The sequence below is a fragment of the Corapipo altera genome, unplaced genomic scaffold (genome assembly GCF_003945725.1).
Source record: "Corapipo altera isolate COAL_440 unplaced genomic scaffold, ASM394572v1 98, whole genome shotgun sequence".
NCBI classification, from domain to species: Eukaryota; Metazoa; Chordata; class Aves; order Passeriformes; family Pipridae; genus Corapipo; species Corapipo altera.
In genome coordinates, this window is record NW_020884914.1 from 6,867,347 (window position 1) to 6,888,645 (window position 21,299).

Genomic DNA, 21,299 nt, shown 5'->3' on the forward strand with positions numbered 1-21,299 from the left:
CCCATCCCATCCCCATCCCATTCTACCCCACCACACCCCCATCCCCATTCCACCCCACCCCCACCCCCATCCCAGTCCCAGCTGCCTGCTCTCTCCTCAGGAAACTCGCTTAAAAACCCGGGACAACCCCTGCATAACCCACTGGGAGATGGCTGGGGTTGTGTCCCTTCCACCCCGGGGACCCCTGAGTCTCACAGACTCCTGTGCTGCCCTAGCAGGAGGGGTGGCAGGGCCTCTGAAAATGTACTTTCCATATTTTCTTGGTGTGGAAAACCGGCTGTTCTCCAGGAGCATCCCGCTGCTCCCTCCGGAGCTGGGACCATTCCTTATCCCCAGGCAGGTGACTGAGCAGGTGGCAGGCAGGTTGGGCTGAGCTGGGGGTGGTTCCCAAGCACTCTCTCACCAAGCAACTTCATGAGTTAACAAGCAGAGTCAGCTCTAGGGCTTTTCTCACCTCCCCTGTGAGCTCCCCTGTGAGCTCTGTGTCACCTCTGTGAGCTCCCCTGTGACCTCCCTCAGCTCCCCTGAGCTTCCAGAGGAGCTGCAGTCAAACCCTTCCTACTGGGAACACCACATGTTAAGCTTAATAAATACACTGGGAAATTTGGGGTTGAATTAAGTAAACAGCCTGGAAAATGCATGCAGCGTGTGTTATACACAGTGGCAAAGAAATCATTCGGATGCGTGGGGCTTCTGCACAGACATTTTGGCTGAGAGGGATCTTTAGCTACAGATTATTGGGAAGGGGATGACTGGGGGGACTTCCCAGGTGCCAGATCCTCTTGAAATCAGCCTTCTGATATGGGACATTACCAACAGACCTAAAACTTTCCAGAGGGAAGGTTTTAACCCCTTACTGGGTACAGCCCTGGGACTGGTGGAGAGCAAGGCTTGTGCCTGAGTAATCCTTGGGAGACATGTGGTCCAGTGTGGTGGCCAGAGATCCAAATTTCTGCTTGCCCCCACTTTTCCTCCCCCAAAAGGGTCAACTTGACCATTTCTGTCTCCTCCTTTGCCTGCAGCTGGAGGAAAGTCTCCAGCTGCCCCTCAGCTCCTCTGTCAACCCCTCAAGGCCCTGCTCAGTCCCTCACAGCTCAGCCACTCACGGCCCCTTGGGCCCCTCATGACCCCTCTCAGCCCCTCTGGCTCCTCACAGTTTGGCCCTTTTTGGGCCCTCCAGCCCCTCTCTGCCCCTCTCAGCCCCTCACAGCCCCTTTGGCTCCTCATGGTCCCACTCAGCCCTGACTGGCCTGTCACAGCTTGGGACCCTCTTTCCAAATTCAGTCTCCCCTTACACACAAACAAAATCACATCCTCCTGCTCTTCTATCTGCCTGTATTTAATACAACATCCTATTGCTCTATAGGCAGAGCAACACCTTTTGAGTGGTTTCTTATCCTCCTTTTCTAATGCTAGCACTATTGGATCTCTAGGTACATGCGTAATACATTCCTTCCACAAACCAGGATTATTCTGCAAATCAAAACATAAATCAGCATAGAGAGCTTTGGTCTGTTTTCCTTCCCTCCTAGAAAATGGCATTAGTTGCAGAATGTACTATAATTTACAGTACCATTAACAGGCCACTTTTCGAGGTCATTAAGCTTATACATCAGCCACCAAGAATTACAATATTCAACCAGCTGGTTTTGCATCAGGGCATTGCCCCCCAGCTTTTACCTGTTCCTTAAAATACAACCTGCAGGGGAGCTTTTTGGGATCTCTTCTCTTGGGAATTGTGAAGATAGACCCCCTCCCATGTTTAACACCTCAGGCAAAAACACCCTTTCAGCATATTTCCCAACATTTCTCAACCTTTCTCAATGCTGAGATTTCATGGGTGTTCCATAAACAACACACAATCTTGCCTGAGCCCGCAAATTTTAATCTGTTTTTCTAACAAATGCACATCCTCCAGAACTTTCCATCATCCATTGTCTATTTCACTGACTAAATGTCTTCCCAACAATTTCTCCCCACTGCTGCATGGGCTCCTCTTTTCAAGAAATAGAACTTGTTGGGTAACAGGCCCAGTCCTGTTTAATATTTTTATTGGGGATCTGCATGAGGGGATTGAGTCTTCCATGAGCAAATTGACAGATGACACCAAGCTGGCTTGCAGTGTGGATGTGCTGGAGGGTAGGAAGGCTGTGCAGAGGGACCTGGACAGGCTGGAGCTCTGGGCCGAGACCGTGGGCATGAGGTTCAAGAGTACCTTTGGTGCCTTCGGGGCCTCTGGCCACACTAACCCCCTGCAGCTCCAGACTGGGGGCAGAGGAGCTGCAAAGGGTCCCTGTGGGAGAGGCTCTAGGGGTGCTGGTGGACAGAGGCTGAACCTGAGCCAGCAGGTGCCCGGGTGGGCAAGAAGGCCAAGGGCAGGCTGGCCTGGATCAGAAAGAGTGTGGCAGCAGGAGCAGGGCAGTGATTCTTCTGTTGGACTGGGCCCTAGTGAGGCCACAGCTGGAGTGCTGTGTCCAGCTCTGGGTCCCTCAGTTCAGGAAGAACATTGAGGGGCTGAAGTGGGTGGAGAGCAGGGCAATGGAGCTGGGCAAGGGTCTGCAGTGCATGTGCTGTGAGGAGCAGCTGAGGGAGCTGGGCTTCTCCAACCTGGAGAAGAGGAGGCTCGGGGCTGACCTTCTCCCTGTCCACAACTTCCTGACAGGAGGCTGGAGCCAGGTGGGGGTCAGCCCCTTCTCCAAGGCAACAGGCCATAGGACAAGAGGACATGAGGACCTGGCTGTCAGGGGCTGTTTGTCAGGGACAGGAGCAGGACTTTTGGACAAAAACAGAGATTAGGTATTGAAATGGGCTGACCAGGGAGGAAGCAAACGACAGTCCTTCCACCAAGGAAAGAAAGCCCTTAGCCTCGGCCTCTCATGTGCAGTTTGTGGGGCCACTCTTGGCTCTACCTGCATAGCCAGAGCTTTCCATCATAGCTCCTGCTGCCTGGGCAGAATCATCCGCATTCAATTTTGGGAGTCAGACTGGCAAGTTCAGCACAGGACTGCAAGGGAATGACTGCCCTTCCACCCAGGGAAGAAAGCCCTTATACTCAGTCTCTCATGTGCAGTGTGTGGGCCACTCTTGGCACTCCATGGACACATAGAGCTTTCCGTGCTGACACCTCTTGTCTGGGAGGAATCTTTGTCCATATGGAATTTTGGGACTTGGACTGCCAATTCCAGTGCAGGGCTCCTGCAAGAGAACGACTGCGTTTCCACCTTGGAAAGAAAGCCCTTACCCTCCGTGTCTCATGTGCAGTTGTTGGGCCAGCCTGGGCACTCCACGGGCAGCAAGAGCTTTCTGCTGTGGCACCTTTTGTCTGGGAGGAATCTTCCTTGGTATTCAATTTTGGGAGTCAGACTGCCAGTTCCAGAGCATTGTTCCTGCAAGCGAATGACGGCGTTTCCAGCCAGGAAAGAAAGCCCTTACCCTCCATCTCTCATGTGCAGTGTGTGAGCCACTCTTGGCACTCCATGGACACACAGAGCTTTCTGTCCTGGCACCTTTTGTCTGGGAGGAATCTTCCTCCGTATTCAATTGTGGGAGTCAGAATGGAAATTTCAGCAAAGCTTGTGCTGGAGCAATCCTTGGGAGATACATGGTCCATCATGGAGGTACAAATTCCTGCTTGCACCCACCTTTCCTCCCTAAACATAGTTCACTGGCCATGAGCCCACTCTGATCCCCACCATCACTTCCACCATCAGTCATTTCAGCCTGATTTGATGAAGGGCAAGATGTGTAATTACACATCTACATTTAGATGCTGTTTAATTAAAACAACGTGAAAGGTAGAAATGGATAAACTCCACCACCCCCCCCTCCCCCCAGGGCTAGTCTCCCAACAGGATGTTCATCTGCTCTCACCAGTGACTCCTGCTCGCTCCGAGCCCTCCCAAACCACCTCAGCACTGGGAGCTTTTGACCCAAAACCACACCACTGGGCACAAGGCAGGCAGCAAACCTCATTATCCCATTTTTTTTTTGTGGGATATGCTCCCCCCGTTCCCCAGGCATTGCTGCTTTGTCCCAGGACTCATGGAAAGCCAAGTTACTTGCCCTGTGTCTCGGTGCTGACATCCCACCCTGCCCACCTGCCCTAAGGGGTTTCTCTGCTCAGCACCTCAGAATTAAGAGGATTTGCCTAAATGCCAGCAAAATTTTTATAAGGTTTACAAATTAAGGCTTTTGTAGAGCGAAAATGTAAACTAATGATTAAATCCACCTGCCTGTGTGGTGTGGAGATCCCACCAGTCCCACTGCTGGTGCCTCTGGCTGCCTGGGTGTGGACATGGCACTCCTTGGTGGGATGGGATCCACCTCTTTGGAGATAAACTCCTAATTCCAGAAAGCTTCAGCACCGGCAGGAAAATGGTTTTGGAGAAAGGGGAGGTTACTCCTAGCCTTTTATTCTGCTCTTTCAAGCTACAACTCATGGAAATATCTCCATGCACAGCCCAGCAAAGGGCAGAGCCACTGTGACTCCAGCCTCTTCCATGGAATATTCCCAGCATTCCTGGTTACGGAGCAAAACCCCAAAGCTCTCCCAAGCCAGGTGGTTTTGAGTGAAGGGAATTCCCAGTAATTTGGATGTTGTTGAGGCTGGTTTTGTGGCTCCTGGGAGAAAGCATCTGCAGCTGGGGAAGTGCCCATGCATTGAGCATCCCACCAGGACAGACCTGGCTGTTGCTGCTGGGAGTCAGAGGGGCTGTGGGCAGCATCACAATGCTGCTGGTTTTCAGCTGATAACTCACACTGATTTGCATAGGCGTCAGCCCCAGGCTGACAGGAAGGAAGATCAGTGAGACCCACAGTGCAGGAAGGAGAGAGGAAAGAACGGAAAGAGAGAAAAGCCACTGGGCTGGAACTGGCAGAGGGTTGTGGGGAACCCAGACCCACCTTCCCCGGGTGCTGCCCCAAGCACTGCCCTGGCCACCAGGTCCCACCAGCTCCACGTGTCCCCCAGGGACCACCAGCTGGAGGGGCTTCCATCTTCTACCTTGACTTTGAGCATCCACTGAGGAGGAAGCAAAGTTTGGAGGATAAAGAACTGAGCAGGGCAAGGAGGAGCTGCATCCTCCTGCTGCCATGAGGATGCCCTTCCCATGTTCCTGCTCCCACATGGAGCTGGGGAAGGCAGCACAAGGCCAAGGTAAGGTTTTGGGAGGGCTTTGGAGGGGTATGGGGAGAAGGGGAGGTGTCACTTGGTTCTCTCGTGTGGGGGGACAAGAGCTCTTGCTGTGATGGCCACGTGAAATGGAGTCACTGGGCCAGGAGCTGTTTGGGGAGAGATTCCTGGGATGGGCAACATATGGTTAACTGCCAGCAGCACCCAGCAGGGCAGCCTGGCATGGCATGGCCACAGGTGCTTGGCAGGAGCAGGTGGAGACCTGTGTCATGGTGCAAAATTGCACCAAAGAGCAAGGCAGGGTTGAGGAGCAGGTTGGGGAGCTGGAGCTCAGTGGGGACACATGGCCCTGCACCCAGGTTGGCACAGAGCCTGGGCATGCTGGGCTGCCTCAGTGCATTAGGCTTAATCCTGCCATTATTTGAGCACTCTGAAGTTGTTGTAGGCACTGCACACCCCATAAATACAGAACTGCTGGAGAGACGACCAGCTGGAGCATGGGCTGGGTGCTGTCACCCACTGGGATGTCACAAGCACCAGGGCTTTGGCCCAGCACATGGAAGGGTTTTCCAAGGCCAGTCATGATTTGTTCAGAGCCTGGGAACAGCTGGCACAAAAACTGTCCATGTTACATGAAAATTTCTTTCTGAGGCTGCTTTTTGGAATGCTCTGTAACCCAGAAAGCTGGGGCTGACCCCGAGCAGCAAAGCCCAAAGGGTGCTGAGGCAGGTACCACATCTGTCAGCACCCCTGCAGCCCCAGGGCCAGCGGCTGTGATGGGAGCAGGCTGGCAGCAGCTTCTTCCCAATTTTCACGATGATATCCTGAGATCCTGTGGGCGAGAAGGGCAGAAGCTGTTTGCTGGGAGGATCTGCTTTTCAATCAGCTGTGTGTGTATCCATGGAACAACATTTGAGGGGCACAGCCAGCTCAGTAAATGCATCATCCTTCATTCTGCAGCCTGTGAGGTGCAGCAATGCCCTGCAAGGGACCTCCTCTCTGAAATTAGCTTTTTAGCTGCTTGGAATCACCCGCAGATGGATTTTTTGCTTTTTCTTCTGGTGAGATTTGAGGTTGGCACTGCTGGCATCCAGCCCAGGGGCCCTTCACAGCTCCTCACCTCCACGGCTCACCATTTAACCCCTGCTGTGTCTGGGCCCTGTTACTGGGGTTGGGGTTCAGGGAAACAAAAAACAAACCTCCAGAGGTTAGATTTGACATAAAAGAGATTTAGCAACGAATTTTACTGGCATTAAATCCAGACCAAAAAGACTAAGGCTGCATCTGAAAGTCATATATAAACCTAGATATAACCAAGTTACCTGCAAGTCTGCAAATGTCATAATTGGGTATAATGCTGAAAATACTTTATTGCTTCATTTAATTAATAGAAATTAATGATGTGAAATCTCTTCGATTCTGCCAAAAGGTGGCAGCCTGCATCCTGGCATCAGGATTTGCTCCGCTCAGAAGGAATGGCTGGAGATGTTGGCTTGGGAAGTGTTTTCATGTGTCTCACTGACCTCTGAAATGGGATCAGTTCAGGGTGGATATGTGGCAGTAAAAATAAATAAAAGCTCCCAAGGTGTGTTGGTAAAGGACTTTGAGATTCGCTGGAGGAAATCCACTGTAGCAGGAAATGGTGGAAAGGTCTGGCAGGGCTGGTTTCTCTCCATCCCTGAGTCTGGAGGAGGCAGAGCAGTGCTGAGAAGGGGCTGTGCTGCCGAGGCTCCTGTCACCCCAAACTGGAGAGCTTTGCTGCACGGGCAAACCCCGCAGTGATGGGTCAGGAGAAGGCAACAACCTGGGTGAGGTTTCTTGTGTGTTCGGGGCACAGAGCTGAACTGGAGTGGGTGCTTCCCTGCTCCTGCAGGTGCTGGTTAATGATGCAATTTTTAGCTCATATAAAAAGCTTTTAAGCTTATTTCAGTACTGTAGATCTGCCCATTTGCTGATGTTTTCCGTATGTGGGTCCCTGCAGCCATCCAGGGGCTCTTGCCCAGCACTTTGGTGCCTGTCTAGTCTTGACACTGCTCAGCCCTTCCCCAGCCCACCGCAGCAGGTCAGGTCTTCAAGGCTCTGTGAGCTGGTGCTTGAGGTGCCAACCACTGTCTCCTGATGCTGCAGGTGAATCTGCTTACAAGTCCCTGGGAGGTGTCAACCACAGATTTCCGACTGCTGGGTGTCACAGCCTGATGCAGTCCAGGTGCTGCTGGCAGCTGCTGTGACAGCTCCTGGCACGGCATGGTCCCGAGTCCTCAGCAGATTCCCACAGGACAGAATGATGGATCTGTCTGAGGGGAATGTCTGGAGGAAGATCTGAGAGGCCAGGTAGAGCAGAGAGGCAGTAAATACCTGTTGTCTCCTGCTGTGGCCACCTCTAAACTGCCCCTTCATATCAGATCCCACAGTGAGCTGCTTTAGTCATGTTGGACTTTTGGGAGAGAAACTGTGTGCACATAATCAGAGCCAGAGATGAGCTGCTTCTAGGTCTGTATTCTTTGGTGTTGATGCCAGACAGTTTGAATCCTGGAACAGGATGGACACAGTGAAAAGCACAGAGGCTATTTGGGAGATAATTGTCCAAGCTGGAGGTCAGAGACCTGCCAGCACGGTGGCTGTGGCTCCCAGGAACTGACTGATTTTGGGCAGGGACACTGTGCTAACAGGCGTGGTGGGATGTGAGGATGGTGGGATGAGGGTTTGAAGCTGCTGGAAGAACATATCAGTGTTGACTGGACAGTCCTAGACAGAGGGATTATCCCCTGGGCTGGGCTTTGGGACCATACCAGGCAAAACAAAAAAATGTTAATGCCAAGTTCTCGCCCAGAAAATCCCCCTTTTCCCTCCCTGGGCCTTGCAGGTGCCATTCATCAGTTTGGCTGGGCAGCCTCCCACCCTCCAGCCTCTTGTCCTGGTGTCCTTGGGGACACAGGCAAGGCAGGGCAGACACAAGCCATTGCTGGATCACTGCTCCTCCAGCTGCTTGTGGGACACTTGTCCCTGCTTGATCCTGGCCAAGTGGTAGCTACGCTACGAGGCTGAGGTGCACGAGTGCAGGATTGACTTCTGAGGCACAGAGGAGTGTGGCAGAACATGACTCATGCCAGCAACCCTGGAATGAGCTGGGCCATTCTGGAAACCTCTGCAGGGGTTAAAAAGCCTGGCTTTGGCTGGTCCCTTCCCTTCAGACAGCTCTTGTGAGAGCTGATTATGTCCTTCACCCCCATAGGATGCAGCCTCCAGCATCCCTGTGTGGTCCCGGAGCTGCACCTGAAACTTTGCTGCTGGAACCAGAAAAAAAAATGGCAGCACCTGTATTATTTCTTCTGCTGCTTTGTCTTCTGCTGCTGTCATTCTCCTGGTGAGATGCCTCTGCATGAGTTGACCCATGGCTGCTGGTTTTTGATGTAGCACTGGAGGACACCATCAAATATTCCCTGGTGTTAGGGCAGGTTTCCCCCATCAAAGGGCTTTTTCTTGCCAGTTTCAGAGGAAGGGCTGCAGGGAACATCCCTGCAGGCAGCAAACCCCCTTTCATTCTGGCTCTGCTCTGGGCTGCATGGCAAAGAGGAGAGACCTGGGCACTGCAAAGACTTAATTGAATTTTCCAGGCTGGTTAGAGGCAAGAAGACCTAAAAGGGTGAACATTTTGCTGTGAATTTCTCACTGAGCTCCTTTAATTGATGGTATCTCAATTGACTGGGCCACTGCCTGGGGGGGGTGAAAAGCAAGAGCAGCTGTCAAAGCCCTGCTCCTCCCTGTATGGAGAAAAGGCCTTTGCTGTGGGATCACCACCACTGCCGGGGGCATGTGGAGCTCTGACACTGTGGAGTCAGGGTTGGGCAGCTAAGCAAGAGCAGAAGGACTGGGGTTTCCCTCCTGGAGAGAAAAACTGTGAGAGAAAAGCTCAAACTGTGAGAGAGAAGCTCAGACCCAGCTCTGATGTCACCTTCCACCCCTACGAGGGCTTGTCCGGGAACCACCGGGGCAGGTGGGGATGGGCTGGTGCTTTGTCACCCAGCACCTCTCTGTCACTCACCTCATCCCATAGGATGCACCACAAAACAGCCTCAGTGAGAGATCCAGCCTGTGGGGCTGTGAGGGACTCGGCCCTGGGAGATGCTGTGTCTGGTCCCCTCCTGCTCCATCCGCACAGCTGGGCTCCCATTCCTGGTGGGACAAGTAGATCTCTGCATGCACCCCCAGGCAGGAGGGTGAACAGAAGGAGTTCTGTTCCAAGCACCTTGACCTTGCACCATGGACCAGAAACTCTACCAAGGTACATCTGTATTTTCTCCCTGGGAGAGGTTGAGTTTGACCCAAGGACACAAGTGTTACCTGTACCTGTTGTGGAGGCTGCACTGAAGCCCCCACGGTGTCCACATCTCCCTCAGGAGTGGGTTTGGCAAAGGTAACGCCTGGGGGCAGGGACCCCCTTGAAATGCCTCTGACCAGAGTGCATGGAGGTGTTCATGTAGATCTAGAGTATCCTGAGAGCTCTAGGATGGAGGGGAGGAAAGGATGCTGTGCCAGGACACAGGAACACTGTGTGTGCATCACTGATGTGATCAGACATCCTCTGGGGCTGAGAAGTTCCCACCTGGACACAGCCAGCAGCTGGAGATGGCTTTGGGGCTGGTGGAGATGTCACAGCAGAGTGCCACCTGCTAACACAGGTGAAGCTTGGAGCACTCTCAGGCATTGAGGCATTGCCCTTTTCACCTCTGCTTGAAGAACAACAGGACTCTGAGCAGATACACTTCTTAAAAATAAAACACCAAGCCCCCAGCGTGGTTTGGCTGCAGCTGAGTGGGGGGAGCAGGTAAATGCTCCTTCCCTGGCTGATGATTCACCAGTGCTGATGAAAATGGAGCAAATTCAGAGCTCTGCAACAGGATGTGGTGTGAGCCACCCTCAGCAAGCCCAGACAGAGGCTCTGGGCGGCAGCAAGGTGAGTTCGAAACCAAAACAGGCCCTGCATCGCTCTGCCTGCTGCCCCACAACTTCCTCCACGACACAGAGGAGAAGGATGCATGAGCAGTTCACAGCCCTTCATCACTGCCTGAGAAAGGCTCTGCCAAAAGTGGTAGTGGTGGTAAAGGCACCAATTTGTGGCACATGGGGTCTGCCAGAGATGCTGCAGCAGGATGGCACAGTCTCTGCCCCTGCCAGGCCCACAGTGCCAGGGACTCTGGTCTTGGCCAAAAGCTGGTGAATGGACCCTTGGTGCAACCACAGTCAGCACCAAACTGGCTTCTGATGCTCCTGCTGCTTTTCCTCTTCTTTCACCAGGAACATGGACAAGGGCTGAGGGGCTGCAGGTGACTCTGTGAGCTGGCCAAGGGTGTGGGATGGTCCATGGGACAGCCACGCTGCTGCCACAGCACTGCTTGCCTGGGGATCACCCATGTCACGGGAGGCCTCTGATGGAAGGTGAGCTGTGGATGGGCAGCCGGAGATCCATCATCTCTGGGGAGTTTCAGTCTCAAAAGTGGGTCAAGGTGGGGCACTCAGCATTTCCTGGTCCAAGGGCCTGGGGAGTGCTGTGCTGGCACAGGTGGAACGGTTGTCTCTGAAGAGAAATGATCTTGCTCAGACTTTTTTCTCTGCATGGGCTTGGTTTCCCAGGGGGAAATGCCTTTTCATGATTGTGTTCTTCAGTCTCTTTCAATAATTGCTGCCTTGACCTAGCAGCTCCTAACAAAACACCTCACACTTTGGCTTTGGGATGGCATCATCCCAAGGAGGACTTGGCAGGTAGCTCTGGAGGGCTCCAGTTTACTCCCTGTTACCTTCAGAGTCAGAGGGAGCTCTCCACTGCTGCCCTTCCCTGTCACTCCTCAGCAACATGCCCGGGGCTTGACAAGACCCAACTGTGCCACTCTCCTCTCCTGCAGAGGTTTGGATCCACCGGTACCACAAGCAGCTGGTGAGGTCCATCTCGCCTCAGTTCCTGGAGGAGATCATCTGCCACCTGGGGAGGCTGGAGCTCCTGACAGCAGAGGAGGCCAGCCGGGCACGGCAGGAGAGCTCCCTGCCCGAGCAGGTGAGGGCCGTGGTGGATGTCCTGGCCAGCAAGGGCAGCCACGCCTGCCAGACCCTGCAGACCTTCATCGAGACCACCAACTCCCAGCTCTACCTCCACGTCACTGTCTATGGTAGGCAGCACACTGTGCACCCAGCCAGGGGGGTCTGCACATGTGGCCTGGCTGTGGGCACTGGCTGGAGCACCCCAAGATGTGCACAGAGCTGGGTGGCATTGGCAGATCCACTGGGAGCATCCGTGGATGCAATGGTGCCATTGCAGGGCCTCTGCTGGGGAAGGACACGGCTGAGGGTGACAAGGGCTTTCTGCCAGGTCTGAGGGACCTTCCTCCAGTGCTCTTGCTGCCCTCAGCACACCTCTCTGGGCAGCCTGAGGAGTCTTTAGGGTCCTCAGTGCCCAGATCACATCAGTCAGTCCCAACAGTTGGGCTGGGAACAGGGGGATGGTAGGAGGATGGCTGGGCATCCCTGACCCCATCCACTGGTGGCTGCCCAAACCTCAGGCTCTCTTTGCAACCCTCTTGTTAGGAAAGGTTTCCCTTGTTTCCCTCCTGCTGGGGAGGCTCCAACCTTGACTGGTGTCCACACTGAATCTCTTGCAGCACCGTACCCTGCTTGTCCAGTCTTTGCTGGAGGGTTTAATTTCACTGTACCAGTGCTGTGATACCTGAGCCAGGTGAGCAGGACAGGTCCAGGTGGTCACCAGGTGGTCACCAGGTTCAGCCAGGAGTCCAGCTCTCAAACAAGTCCATGCTGATGAGGCAGGACTAAGGTCAAGCCAGGAAGTCAATCCAGAGGTCAGGATCAGGTCCAGCAAGGGCAACCAGGTTCAGACACAGTCCAGTGATCACCGAGCAAGGGCAGAGTGATGAGGTCCAAGACCAAGGTCCAGATCAGCAAGGTCCCCCACAGCAAAGGCATGATGGGGTTGTAGCCAAGTGCTCCTACAATATAGCTTAGTCAGGGGCTGAAGGCCCAGGCCTGAGCTTAAATGGGCACCTGGAATAATGGCTGAGGCTGATCAGGGCCATTTAAGCCTTTAAGTGCCCTCTGAGCCCTGGCAGGTACCTTCCTGTCGAGATGTAAGGGCTCCATGAAGTTTCCCCTCTGCATGGGCGTGGCAAAAATGTGAAGCAGCTTCTCTCATTTGTATCTGTGATTACCATCCTCCACCTTCTCCAGAGCCCCCTTTTTCATTTCTCTGTGCAGAGCCCATGGTGCAGAAGCACCTGGAGAGCCTCCAAAGCTTCTATGGGAATGGCTTGGAGACAGGTGCCCTGCAGCGACTCACCAACCTGCTGCTGGTGGAAGGATTGACCGATATCCAGCAGCAGGAGCACGACATCCTGCAGATTGAAACCACCAAAGGCCTACCAAACACATCCAAGAGCATCCCCCTGGAGAAGCTCTTCCTACCTCTCTCCAAGGTCAGCATCCCACCACGGATCTCTGTCACCATTGGAGTGGCTGGGATTGGTAAAAGCACACTGGTGAAGCTGTTTGTCTGCACCTGGGCAAAGGGGGAGATCAACAGGGACATCATGTTTGTGCTGCCCCTCACCTTCCGGGAGCTCAACACCCACGAGAAGCTCTCTGCTGAGAGGCTCATCTGCTCAGCCTTCCCTCACATCACGGAGCCCAGCTGCATCCTGGCAGGAGCTACCAGGACCCTGCTCATCCTCGATGGCTTGGATGAGTTCAAGACTCCCCTGGATTTTTCCAATGCAGTGGTATGCACTGACCCCAAAAAGGAGATCCCAGTGGACAACCTGATCACCAACATCATACGGGGCAACCTGCTGCAGGAGGTTTCTGTCTGGGTCACGTCGCGGCCGACGGCAGCCAGACAAATCCCTGCAGGGCTGGTGGACAGGATGACGGAAGTACGAGGGTTTGGGGCTGCAGAGATAAAGGACTTCTTGGACCAGATGTTCCTTGATGACAGAGACCTGTCCAGCCAAGTCCTGCAGCACATCAGAGCTAACAGGTCGTTACACGTCCTGTGCACTGTTCCTGGCTTTTGCTGGATTTCTGGCTCCTCAATCGCCTATTACCTAAAAACCAGCGTGGGTCAATGCCAGGAAACAACTGTTGTCCCCAGGACCCTGTCAGAAATCTACTCCTATTATTTTAAAATGGCTCTGGTGGGCAGTGACTGGCCAGAAAAACCAAGAGAAACCCTCAGGATCGAGCAGGCTGTGAGCAACAGCAAGAAGATAGTGGGCAGCCTGGGCAGACTGGCCTTCTACGGGCTGCTCCGGAAGAAACACGTGTTTTACGAGCAGGACATGAAGGCACACGGCATCGACCTCTCCTTGCTGCAGAGCAGCCTGTGCACTCGGCTCTTGCTCAAGGAGGAGATGCAGACCTCCACAGCCTATTACTTCTCCCACTTAACCATACAGGAGTTCCTGGCAGCTCTTTATTACTACACGGCGGCCAAGCGGGCGATATTCGACCTCTTCACAGAGAGCGGGATGTCCTGGCCCAAGCTGGGCTTCCTCAGCCACTTCAAGAGCGCCGTGCAGAGATCGCTGCAGGCCGAGGACAGGCAGCTGGACGTCTTTGTTCGTTTCCTCTCTGGGCTCCTCTCTCCACAGGTGAACAAGCTGCTCTCCGGGTGGCTCCTGGTGAAGGACGAGCAGAACGGCTTCAGGAGCCAAGCGACCACCTTCCTCCAGGGCTGCCTGAACACCGACTACGCCATCTCCCTGCGCACGGTGAACACCGTGCGCTGCCTGCACGAAATCCAGCACATGGAGATCGCCAAGGCTGTGGAGGAAGCCATGAAGAACCAGAGCCTGGCCGGGATGCTCACCCCTGTGAACTGCTCTGCCCTGGCTTATCTCCTGCAGGCCTCTGACGTCTGCATGGAGGAGACAAACCTGTCCAACTGCCTCACCTACAATGTCTGTAAGAGCCTGCTCTCCCAGCTCCTCTTCTGCCACAGCCTCAGGTGAGTCCTGGTGGGGTTGCACTGGGAAAAGCAAGAGGGGATGTCGGGCAGTGACTCATAATCACAGAATGGTTTGGGTTGGAAGGGACCTTAAAGATGATCTCATTCCAATCCCCTGCCATGGGCAGGAACACCTTCCACTAGACCAGGTTGCTCTCTTGTCCAACCTGGCCTTGAACACTTCCAAGGATGGGGCAGCCACAACTTCTCTGGGCAACCTGTGCCAGGGCCTCACCACCCTCACAGGGAAGAATTTCTTCCTAACTTCTAATCTAAATCTGTCCTCTCTTAGTTTAAAACCACTCTTCCTTCTCCTATCACCATCTGCCCATGTAAAAAGTTACTCTCCCTCTTTTTTATAAGCTCTGTTTAAGCCCTGCAAGGCTCCCCCCGACTCAAATGTGACTCCAAGGTCTCAACTGAGACATGGGCCCACCAACAACCATTCAGTCAGCTCTGCTTCTGTCCTTGAGTTTCTCCACCTCTGATGGGTAGATGTCATGGGAGGGTTGTCTTTCTCTGCTTTTTTCTCCTGTCTTCTCCAGGCTGGACAATAATCAGTTTAAGGACAATGTGATGGAGCTGCTGGGCAGTGTGCTGAGTGTGAAGGACTGCCAGATCCAGAAGCTCAGGTAGGACCTGGCCCAGGGCAGGTTGAATGTCCTGGGGATGCAGCATGGACCTGGGGACACCTCAAAACCAGTGTGAGGGTCCTCCAGGAGTGCCTCCCCACTGGCTCCCTGGGTGCCTACTGACAAGGACAGCCCCACATGATCTCCTGCACCAAGGCACAGTGACCTTACCCCATGTCTTCACAGTGGCTGCGCAGGTTGTTTTGACCAGCCTTCCTGAAGCTTCTGCCTCCTCAGGCTATCCCCACAAACTGCTTCCTGAGGTCACAGCAGTTTGCTGGACACCTGAGGCTCTGCAGGGAGGATCTGACGTACAGAGGGGACAGGCTCCTGACCCCCATGCAGGAAGATGCCTCGTACTGGACAGAGGGGTCCTCACTTTCTTCACCTCCCTGCCCTTCCTCATGGCTGCACAGAATCCCCCGTGCTGCAATCTGAGCTCCATTTCATGACACAAATTAATTTTTAGTCTAGAAACTCCCTTTCGACCCTGTTCTTGCAGTCCTCTGCCTGGCATTTACCCCAGAGAGCAGAACTCAGAGCACCCACAACTTTGGCTGTACCATGAACCAAACATTCCACATGGCTTTCCTCTGCTCACACATCCCAGCTACATCCTGGGATATGCCAGGAGCTGTGAAAGTCTCTTTCTCCTCCAGAAAAACACACAATTTTTCTTTTTCTGGGCAGCTTGGCAGAAAATCAGATCAGCAACAAGGGAGCCAAAGCACTGGCCAGGTCGCTGCTGGTGAACAGGAGCCTGATGGTGCTGGAGTAAGTGTTCCCCCTGTACCAGCTCCTGCCATGCACATGTTCCCCACTGAGAACCATTCCCATGGCTGCACTGGGGCTGGATCCCACTCAGCCTGACTGAGCCTGGAAGGCTCTTCAGCCCCTAAAGCCACCAGCACTCAGAGGTGAAGGTAACCCTTGCGAGCTGCCAGCCTGATGTTCCACCTCAGCAGTGCTACAGGAAGGCATCTGGCTCACAGGGTGTGTGCCACTGCCTTTGCTAACCTTGGCTTCTCTGCCTGTCCTGCCCCAGCCTGCGGAGCAACTCCATCGGCCCCACCGGAGCAAAAGCACTGGCTGATGCACTGAAAAAGAATCAAATCCTGCTCTCCCTGAAGTAAGTCTCGACTTCTGGGAACAAATTCCCAGGATAAGCCTCCTTTCATCCCTCATCAGTCCCACTGAGGTTTTCCCAACCTCCAAGGGCCAGGATGTGGGGAGCCCCTGGACATAACCCGGTTCTGTTGTGCTGGGTATAAGTGCAGGTGGCTGAGAAGGTGACCAGGCCAGCCCTGGACCGGAGATTTTGGGATTCTCCTGCCTCTCAGCTTCGGTGGGCCTGGGCTGAGCTTGAACTTGAGGTTGAAGCTGAGGTCCAGGTCGAGGTCCCTCCCTCTCATGGGAGCTCAGAGTGCTGCTGCATGGACAGAGGCATCTCCCAGGGAGAGGAGGGAGGGAGATTCCTGGGCAGGGATGATTGGGGACCAGACCCTTTCCCATGCCAGGGGTGAGGGCAAGCAAACACCAGGGCCGGTGGCCACTGCCCCACAGCTCTGCATGGCCCCTCGCCCCACTGCAGAAGCATCTGTACACGGCTCCATTCCTGTCTCCCTGCAGCCTTCAGCACAACACCATCAAGGAGGACGGTGCCACCTTCCTGGCCGAGGCCCTGCTGACCAACCACCGGCTGGTGACCCTGCAGTAAGCGACCAGGACCTCCTGTCCCCCCTCTGCCCACCCAGCAGACCGAGGTGCCACTGATGGGGACACGGCACCTGACGCTCACAGGTGCCCTCCTCCCCTTTGCAGCCTGCAGAAAAACGCCATCGGAGCCCAGGGCGCCAGGAAAATCGCGGAGGCGCTGAAGCAGAACTGCAGCCTGAGGGAGCTGACGTGAGCACAGCTCGGGGCACGGTGGGGGGGATGATGCCAACACCACATCCCCCAGGATCTGCGGGCAGGACTGGCAGGAAGGGGGTTGGGCCGTGGGATGGGCAGGATGGACACTGCTGGCTCTGCCCAAGGCGGTTGGTGTGGGTGAAGGGGGCAGGGACTGCAGTGCTGCCTTTGGAGCGACCCTGTGGAGATGCTCTCCGCATATCCAGGGATGCAGGGAGACATGTAAAGAACAGAGAAGCCAAGTCTTCCCTCTGGTAGAGGCAAGCAGCAGGGCTCCAGGCCCTGTGGGAACATTAAAAGCTATTTCAGCTCCAATCAACCACAAGAACAGCGGTGTATACAGGTTGGGAACGAGATGACAGCAAGTTCATGCTCATTGCTGGAGCAGGGAGAGCCTGGGAGAGGTGAATCCCTTGCTGGCAGATCCAAGGGTGGTAACACCAGCTCTCCTCTTCTGTCTTAGACTCTCCAGCAACTCAGTGGGAGACAACGGTTCCATTGCCTTGGCCGAAGCTCTGAGGGTGAACCACAGCCTGCAAAGCCTTGAGTAAGTTCCCCCTCCATGCTTGGACTCCTTTTCTAACAGAGATCACCCTCCTGCCTCCAGCTACACCTCCCACCCCTCAGGCCCTCAGACTGCTCCAGACTCTCCCCATGTCTCTCCCAGTCCACATCCCCTGGAGGGGCACAGGGCTGTGGATGCTCCATGCAGGCTGGAGCACCGTGTGGCAACTCCAGCAGCAGCCAGGCTGGCCCTGCCTTCACTGGGAGGGCACTGACAAAGACAGTCCTCAACCCAGCGAGGATTTTGTGTTCTGCTTTGGAGGATATTAGTAGCCTTGAGTCTTCTCTCTCTCTAAAGTGATGGGAATTGGCTAAGGAGGAAGATATTGGGCCAGGGCCTGGCAGAGTCAGGGTTGGATGGTGCATTCCCTTTGGGAGCAGCAGCCAGAGACCTCTCCTGCCTGGCCTGATGGCTCCTGATGGCGAGTGGCTCTGCTCTGGGTCTGTCTGTGGCTTCCCACAGTGTGATAAGGACACCAAAACTGCAGGAAAGCACTTGCCCAGCTGAGCTGGCAGCTGTGGTAAGAGCCAGGTGGGGACAAGGCTGCCCCTAAGTGCTGGCAAACCCCATCACCTCTGCTCTCTGGGGCCAGTGCTGCTGTGGTCAGCAGGAGATGCTGAACCTGCCCTGACTGTTCCCAATGTTGGTCCTTCTGCCTTGGCTCCCCCCACCTCCTGTAGCTGGGAGATGCTCATTTCTCAGTGAAACGGGCACTTTTCACCCCAAACATGACCCCACAGCTTACCTGTGATGCCAAGACTGTCCTGTCCTCACGCCTTCCCTGTTTGTCTCAGTCTCCAGAGCAACTCCATCAGCAGCACAGGGGTCACAGCACTCACAGCAGCTCTCTGTTCCAACAAGGGACTCATCAGCCTCAAGTAAGTGAGTCTTTTGACCCACCCTGGCCAAAAGCTGCTGCTGGGATGTGGGAACCTTTTGGCATTCTGGCTTGTGCCTGTTTTTTTCCACAAGTGCTCTGGGATGCTAAAAGCAGCTTCTGTCCCTCCTCTGGCTCTGAGGATCACTCCATCATTAGCTTTCCCCCCTTGGGACAGTATCTGTTCAGCCATGTCTTGGAATGAAGTGATGGCAGCAGGGATGGGAGACTGGGAAAAAGCCCTGATGGGGCAGGGGCATCCCATGCTCCTCCAGGCATGAGAGCCACAATACCCACACACCCGTGATGTCCATGGGATACACAGGGAATGGAGATGCTGGGAATGAAGGTGCCGATGCTAATGGAGTTTCAAGTCAGACAGACTGCCATCCTCAAAATTGGTGGTGTCAGCCCCAGAGCAGGGGGCCAAGGGGGCTGTGAGGGAGCAGCTCCTGCTTCTGCTGCTCCTCCCAGCCCCACATCTTCCCCCAGCCTTCGTGAGAACTCCATCAGCAAGGAGGGGGGCCCTGCCATCGCTCGTGCCCTGCGGACCAACAGCACCCTCAGGAAGCTGGAGTAAGTCCCATGGGCCCCAGGAGGGCACCCAGGCTCCTGCATGGTGCCCCTGGAGTTGTCCCAAACACTGTGTGTGTGACCTGTGTCCTCTGTCTCTGTCTCCAGCTTAGCAGCAAACCTGCTGTGTGACGAAGGCGGCAAAGCCATCGCTTTGGCCATCAGAGAGAACCGGGCACTCACATCCCTCCAGTGAGTTTCCCCCTGGACCTGGCCTGGTTTGAAGCCCCTTGCGTGGCCACAGAGCAGAGACACTGCTTCTGGCCCTCAGCCCCTCAAGGCTGTGGCAGTGGCTCTCCTGGGTCACCCTCCATGGGAGGTGTGCTCTGCCATCCCGGATGGACCCACGGGGTCATGCCCAGGGGTCACATCCCAGCCTCTGCAGTGCTGGGTGCATGCAGAGGGGTGCAGAGCCTGGAGGGATCAGGGCATGTTCACAGCTCCAGGCTTCACCTCCTATTTTCCCCTGTTTGCAGCTTGCAGTGGAATTTCATCCAGGCAAAAGCTGCCATGGCCCTGGCACAAGCACTACAGTCCAACAGCAGCCTGGCCAGTCTTGAGTAAGTGGTTCCAGGGGAGCACTTTCCTGCTGGAAGGGCCCTTGAAGATCATCTTGTTCCACCCTCCTGACATGGGCAGGGACACCTTCTACTAGATCGGGCTCCAAGCCCTGTCCAACCTGACCTTGGACACTTCCAGGGATGGGGCAGCCACAGCTTCTCTGGGCAACCTGTGCAGGGCCTCACCACCCTCACAGGGAAGAATTTCTTCCTAATATCCCATCTAACCCTGCCCTTTGGATGTGGGAAGCTGTTCCCCCTTGTCCTGGCACTCCATGTCCTTGTCAAAAGTCTCTTGGAGCCCCTTTAGGTAGTGGAAGGCTGCGGTGCCACCACTGCATGTGCCTGTCTGGGGCTGCTCCGAGTGCCTGGTGGCCTGGGGTCCCCCAAGGCATTTGGGAATGCTGGGCACACTGTGCCCTGTGCTCGCTGTCCCTCTCCCTGCTCCTGGGTGCAGAGGCCACGGGCAGAGGCAGCACTCGGGTGTCTCAGCTTGCAGGAAAATGCCATTGGAGACGAGGGAATGGCCGCCCTCTCTGATGCACTGAAGGTCAACACGACCCTGGCAGATCTCCAGTGAGTATCCAGGCTGCGGCGGGGCCCTGGAGTTGCAGCCTAATTAGCTTGTGTAATTAGCACACCACGGCCACCTCACAACATGTGCTGAAGGGTCCCTGTTCCCTTGCAGCCTGCAAATGGCTTCGGTTGGGACGGCTGGTGCCCAAGCCCTGGCAGAAGCTTTGATGGTCAACAAGAGCCTGCAGATCCTGGAGTAAGTGCTCAGTGGGGCCATCAGTCCCCACGGCTGTGACACGGATCCCCGAGGTGTCCGAGATCCTGGTCCTTACCTCAGCACCACTTCCACCCTTGCATCGTGTCCAGACTTGTCTTGCTCGTCCCTTGGCTCGCTGGTGTGGGACCACCTCTCCCACCTACTCCCACCTGGGGTCATCCCAGGCTGTCCTTCCTCACCTCCTGCCTTTCTTCTCAGCTTGCGGGGGAACTCCATCGGCGTGGCAGGGGCCAAGGCCATGGCCAACGCCCTCAGGGTGAACAGCAGCCTCCGCCGCCTCAAGTGAGTATCCCTCTCCCTGGGGTGAGCCAGGAAGAGCCTTTCCAGACCTTCCTGGAGGGAATGGCCAGGCCAATGGTTCTCAGCGGGGCAAACCCCTGAGAGGGTGGCTTTTCACAATGTCCAAGCCACACATTCCCTCCTGGTGGCCACTTCTCCCTGGTTGGTGCTTTCTGACCCTCTTGCCTTCCTCAGCCTGCAGGAAAACTCCCTGGGCATGGACGGAGCCATTTGCATCGCCACTGCCCTGAAGGGCAACCACGGCCTCACCTACGTGAAGTAAGTGGCTGCAGCACTGGATGATGGTAAAGGCAGAGATGGGGGAGACCACGGGAACCATCCAAGACTTCCTCCACCTGGCACTGCCCATTCCTGACTGCCCCACAGGGACCTCCCCAACAGGGCAGGGGCATCCCACGCTCCTCCAGGCATGAGAGCCACAATACCCACACAGCTCCAGACCCCCCAGCTCCTCTTCAGGGATGCCTCTGTGGCAAAGAACCACATACTCCCCAAAATATCACAAGGGAGAAGTGGCTCAGCCCCTCCAGCTCCTCAGGGGCTTTCTCCAGCTCCTCACCTTGGCCCCAGCCTTTGGGCTCTCAAACTCAGAGTCTCCTGGAAGCGGAGTCCCAGGAAGAGCTTCTGGATGGGGTGGAGAGGGTGCAGGTGATGCTGGGGCAAAGCTGGGGAGCATCTCTCATGCCCACCAGGGATCCTGCTTTGCCTTGTGTCCAAGCCTGAGCTCCTCTTGCCTTTGCTCCCAGCCTGCAGGGGAATCGGATCGGCCAGTCGGGAGCCAAGATGATCTCCGACACCATCCGGACAAACGCTCCCAACTGCGTCGTGGATGTGTGAGGGTGCCTGGCTGCAGTGAGGAGTGTGGCCAGTGTGACCCCACAGGGAGCTGCTTGGTGCCCATCTCAGGGAAGAGAGCTGGGGCAAGGAGAGCTCCTGAGCTCCCTGGTGTGGCC

The 21,299-nt window shown here is 55.2% G+C and overlaps 2 protein-coding genes across 2 annotated transcripts in view; one reads left to right on the top strand and one right to left on the bottom strand.

Moving 5' to 3' along the window:
* The window catches only part of NMRAL1 (NmrA like redox sensor 1), a 16,022-nt gene extending 8,645 nt beyond the window's left edge, over positions 1-7,377 (bottom strand). Inside the window, exon 1 of the mRNA XM_027654890.1 lies at positions 7,273-7,377. Coding sequence (XP_027510691.1) covers positions 7,273-7,377 — 105 coding nt within the window. The remainder of the gene's footprint in view (positions 1-7,272) is intronic.
* A 3,108-nt stretch (positions 7,378-10,485) lies between these two features.
* NLRC3 (NLR family CARD domain containing 3) lies at positions 10,486-21,299 on the top strand. Its single transcript, XM_027654891.1, has 18 exons — positions 10,486-10,567; positions 11,032-11,292; positions 12,389-14,135; positions 14,681-14,767; positions 15,458-15,541; positions 15,813-15,896; positions 16,397-16,480; positions 16,589-16,672; positions 17,142-17,225; positions 18,038-18,121; positions 18,613-18,696; positions 18,802-18,885; positions 19,170-19,253; positions 19,746-19,829; positions 19,942-20,025; positions 20,245-20,328; positions 20,521-20,604; positions 21,093-21,299. Exons 1-18 carry the CDS (start codon positions 10,486-10,488, stop codon positions 21,181-21,183), a joined length of 3,360 nt encoding a protein of 1,119 aa, XP_027510692.1. The 3' UTR covers positions 21,184-21,299.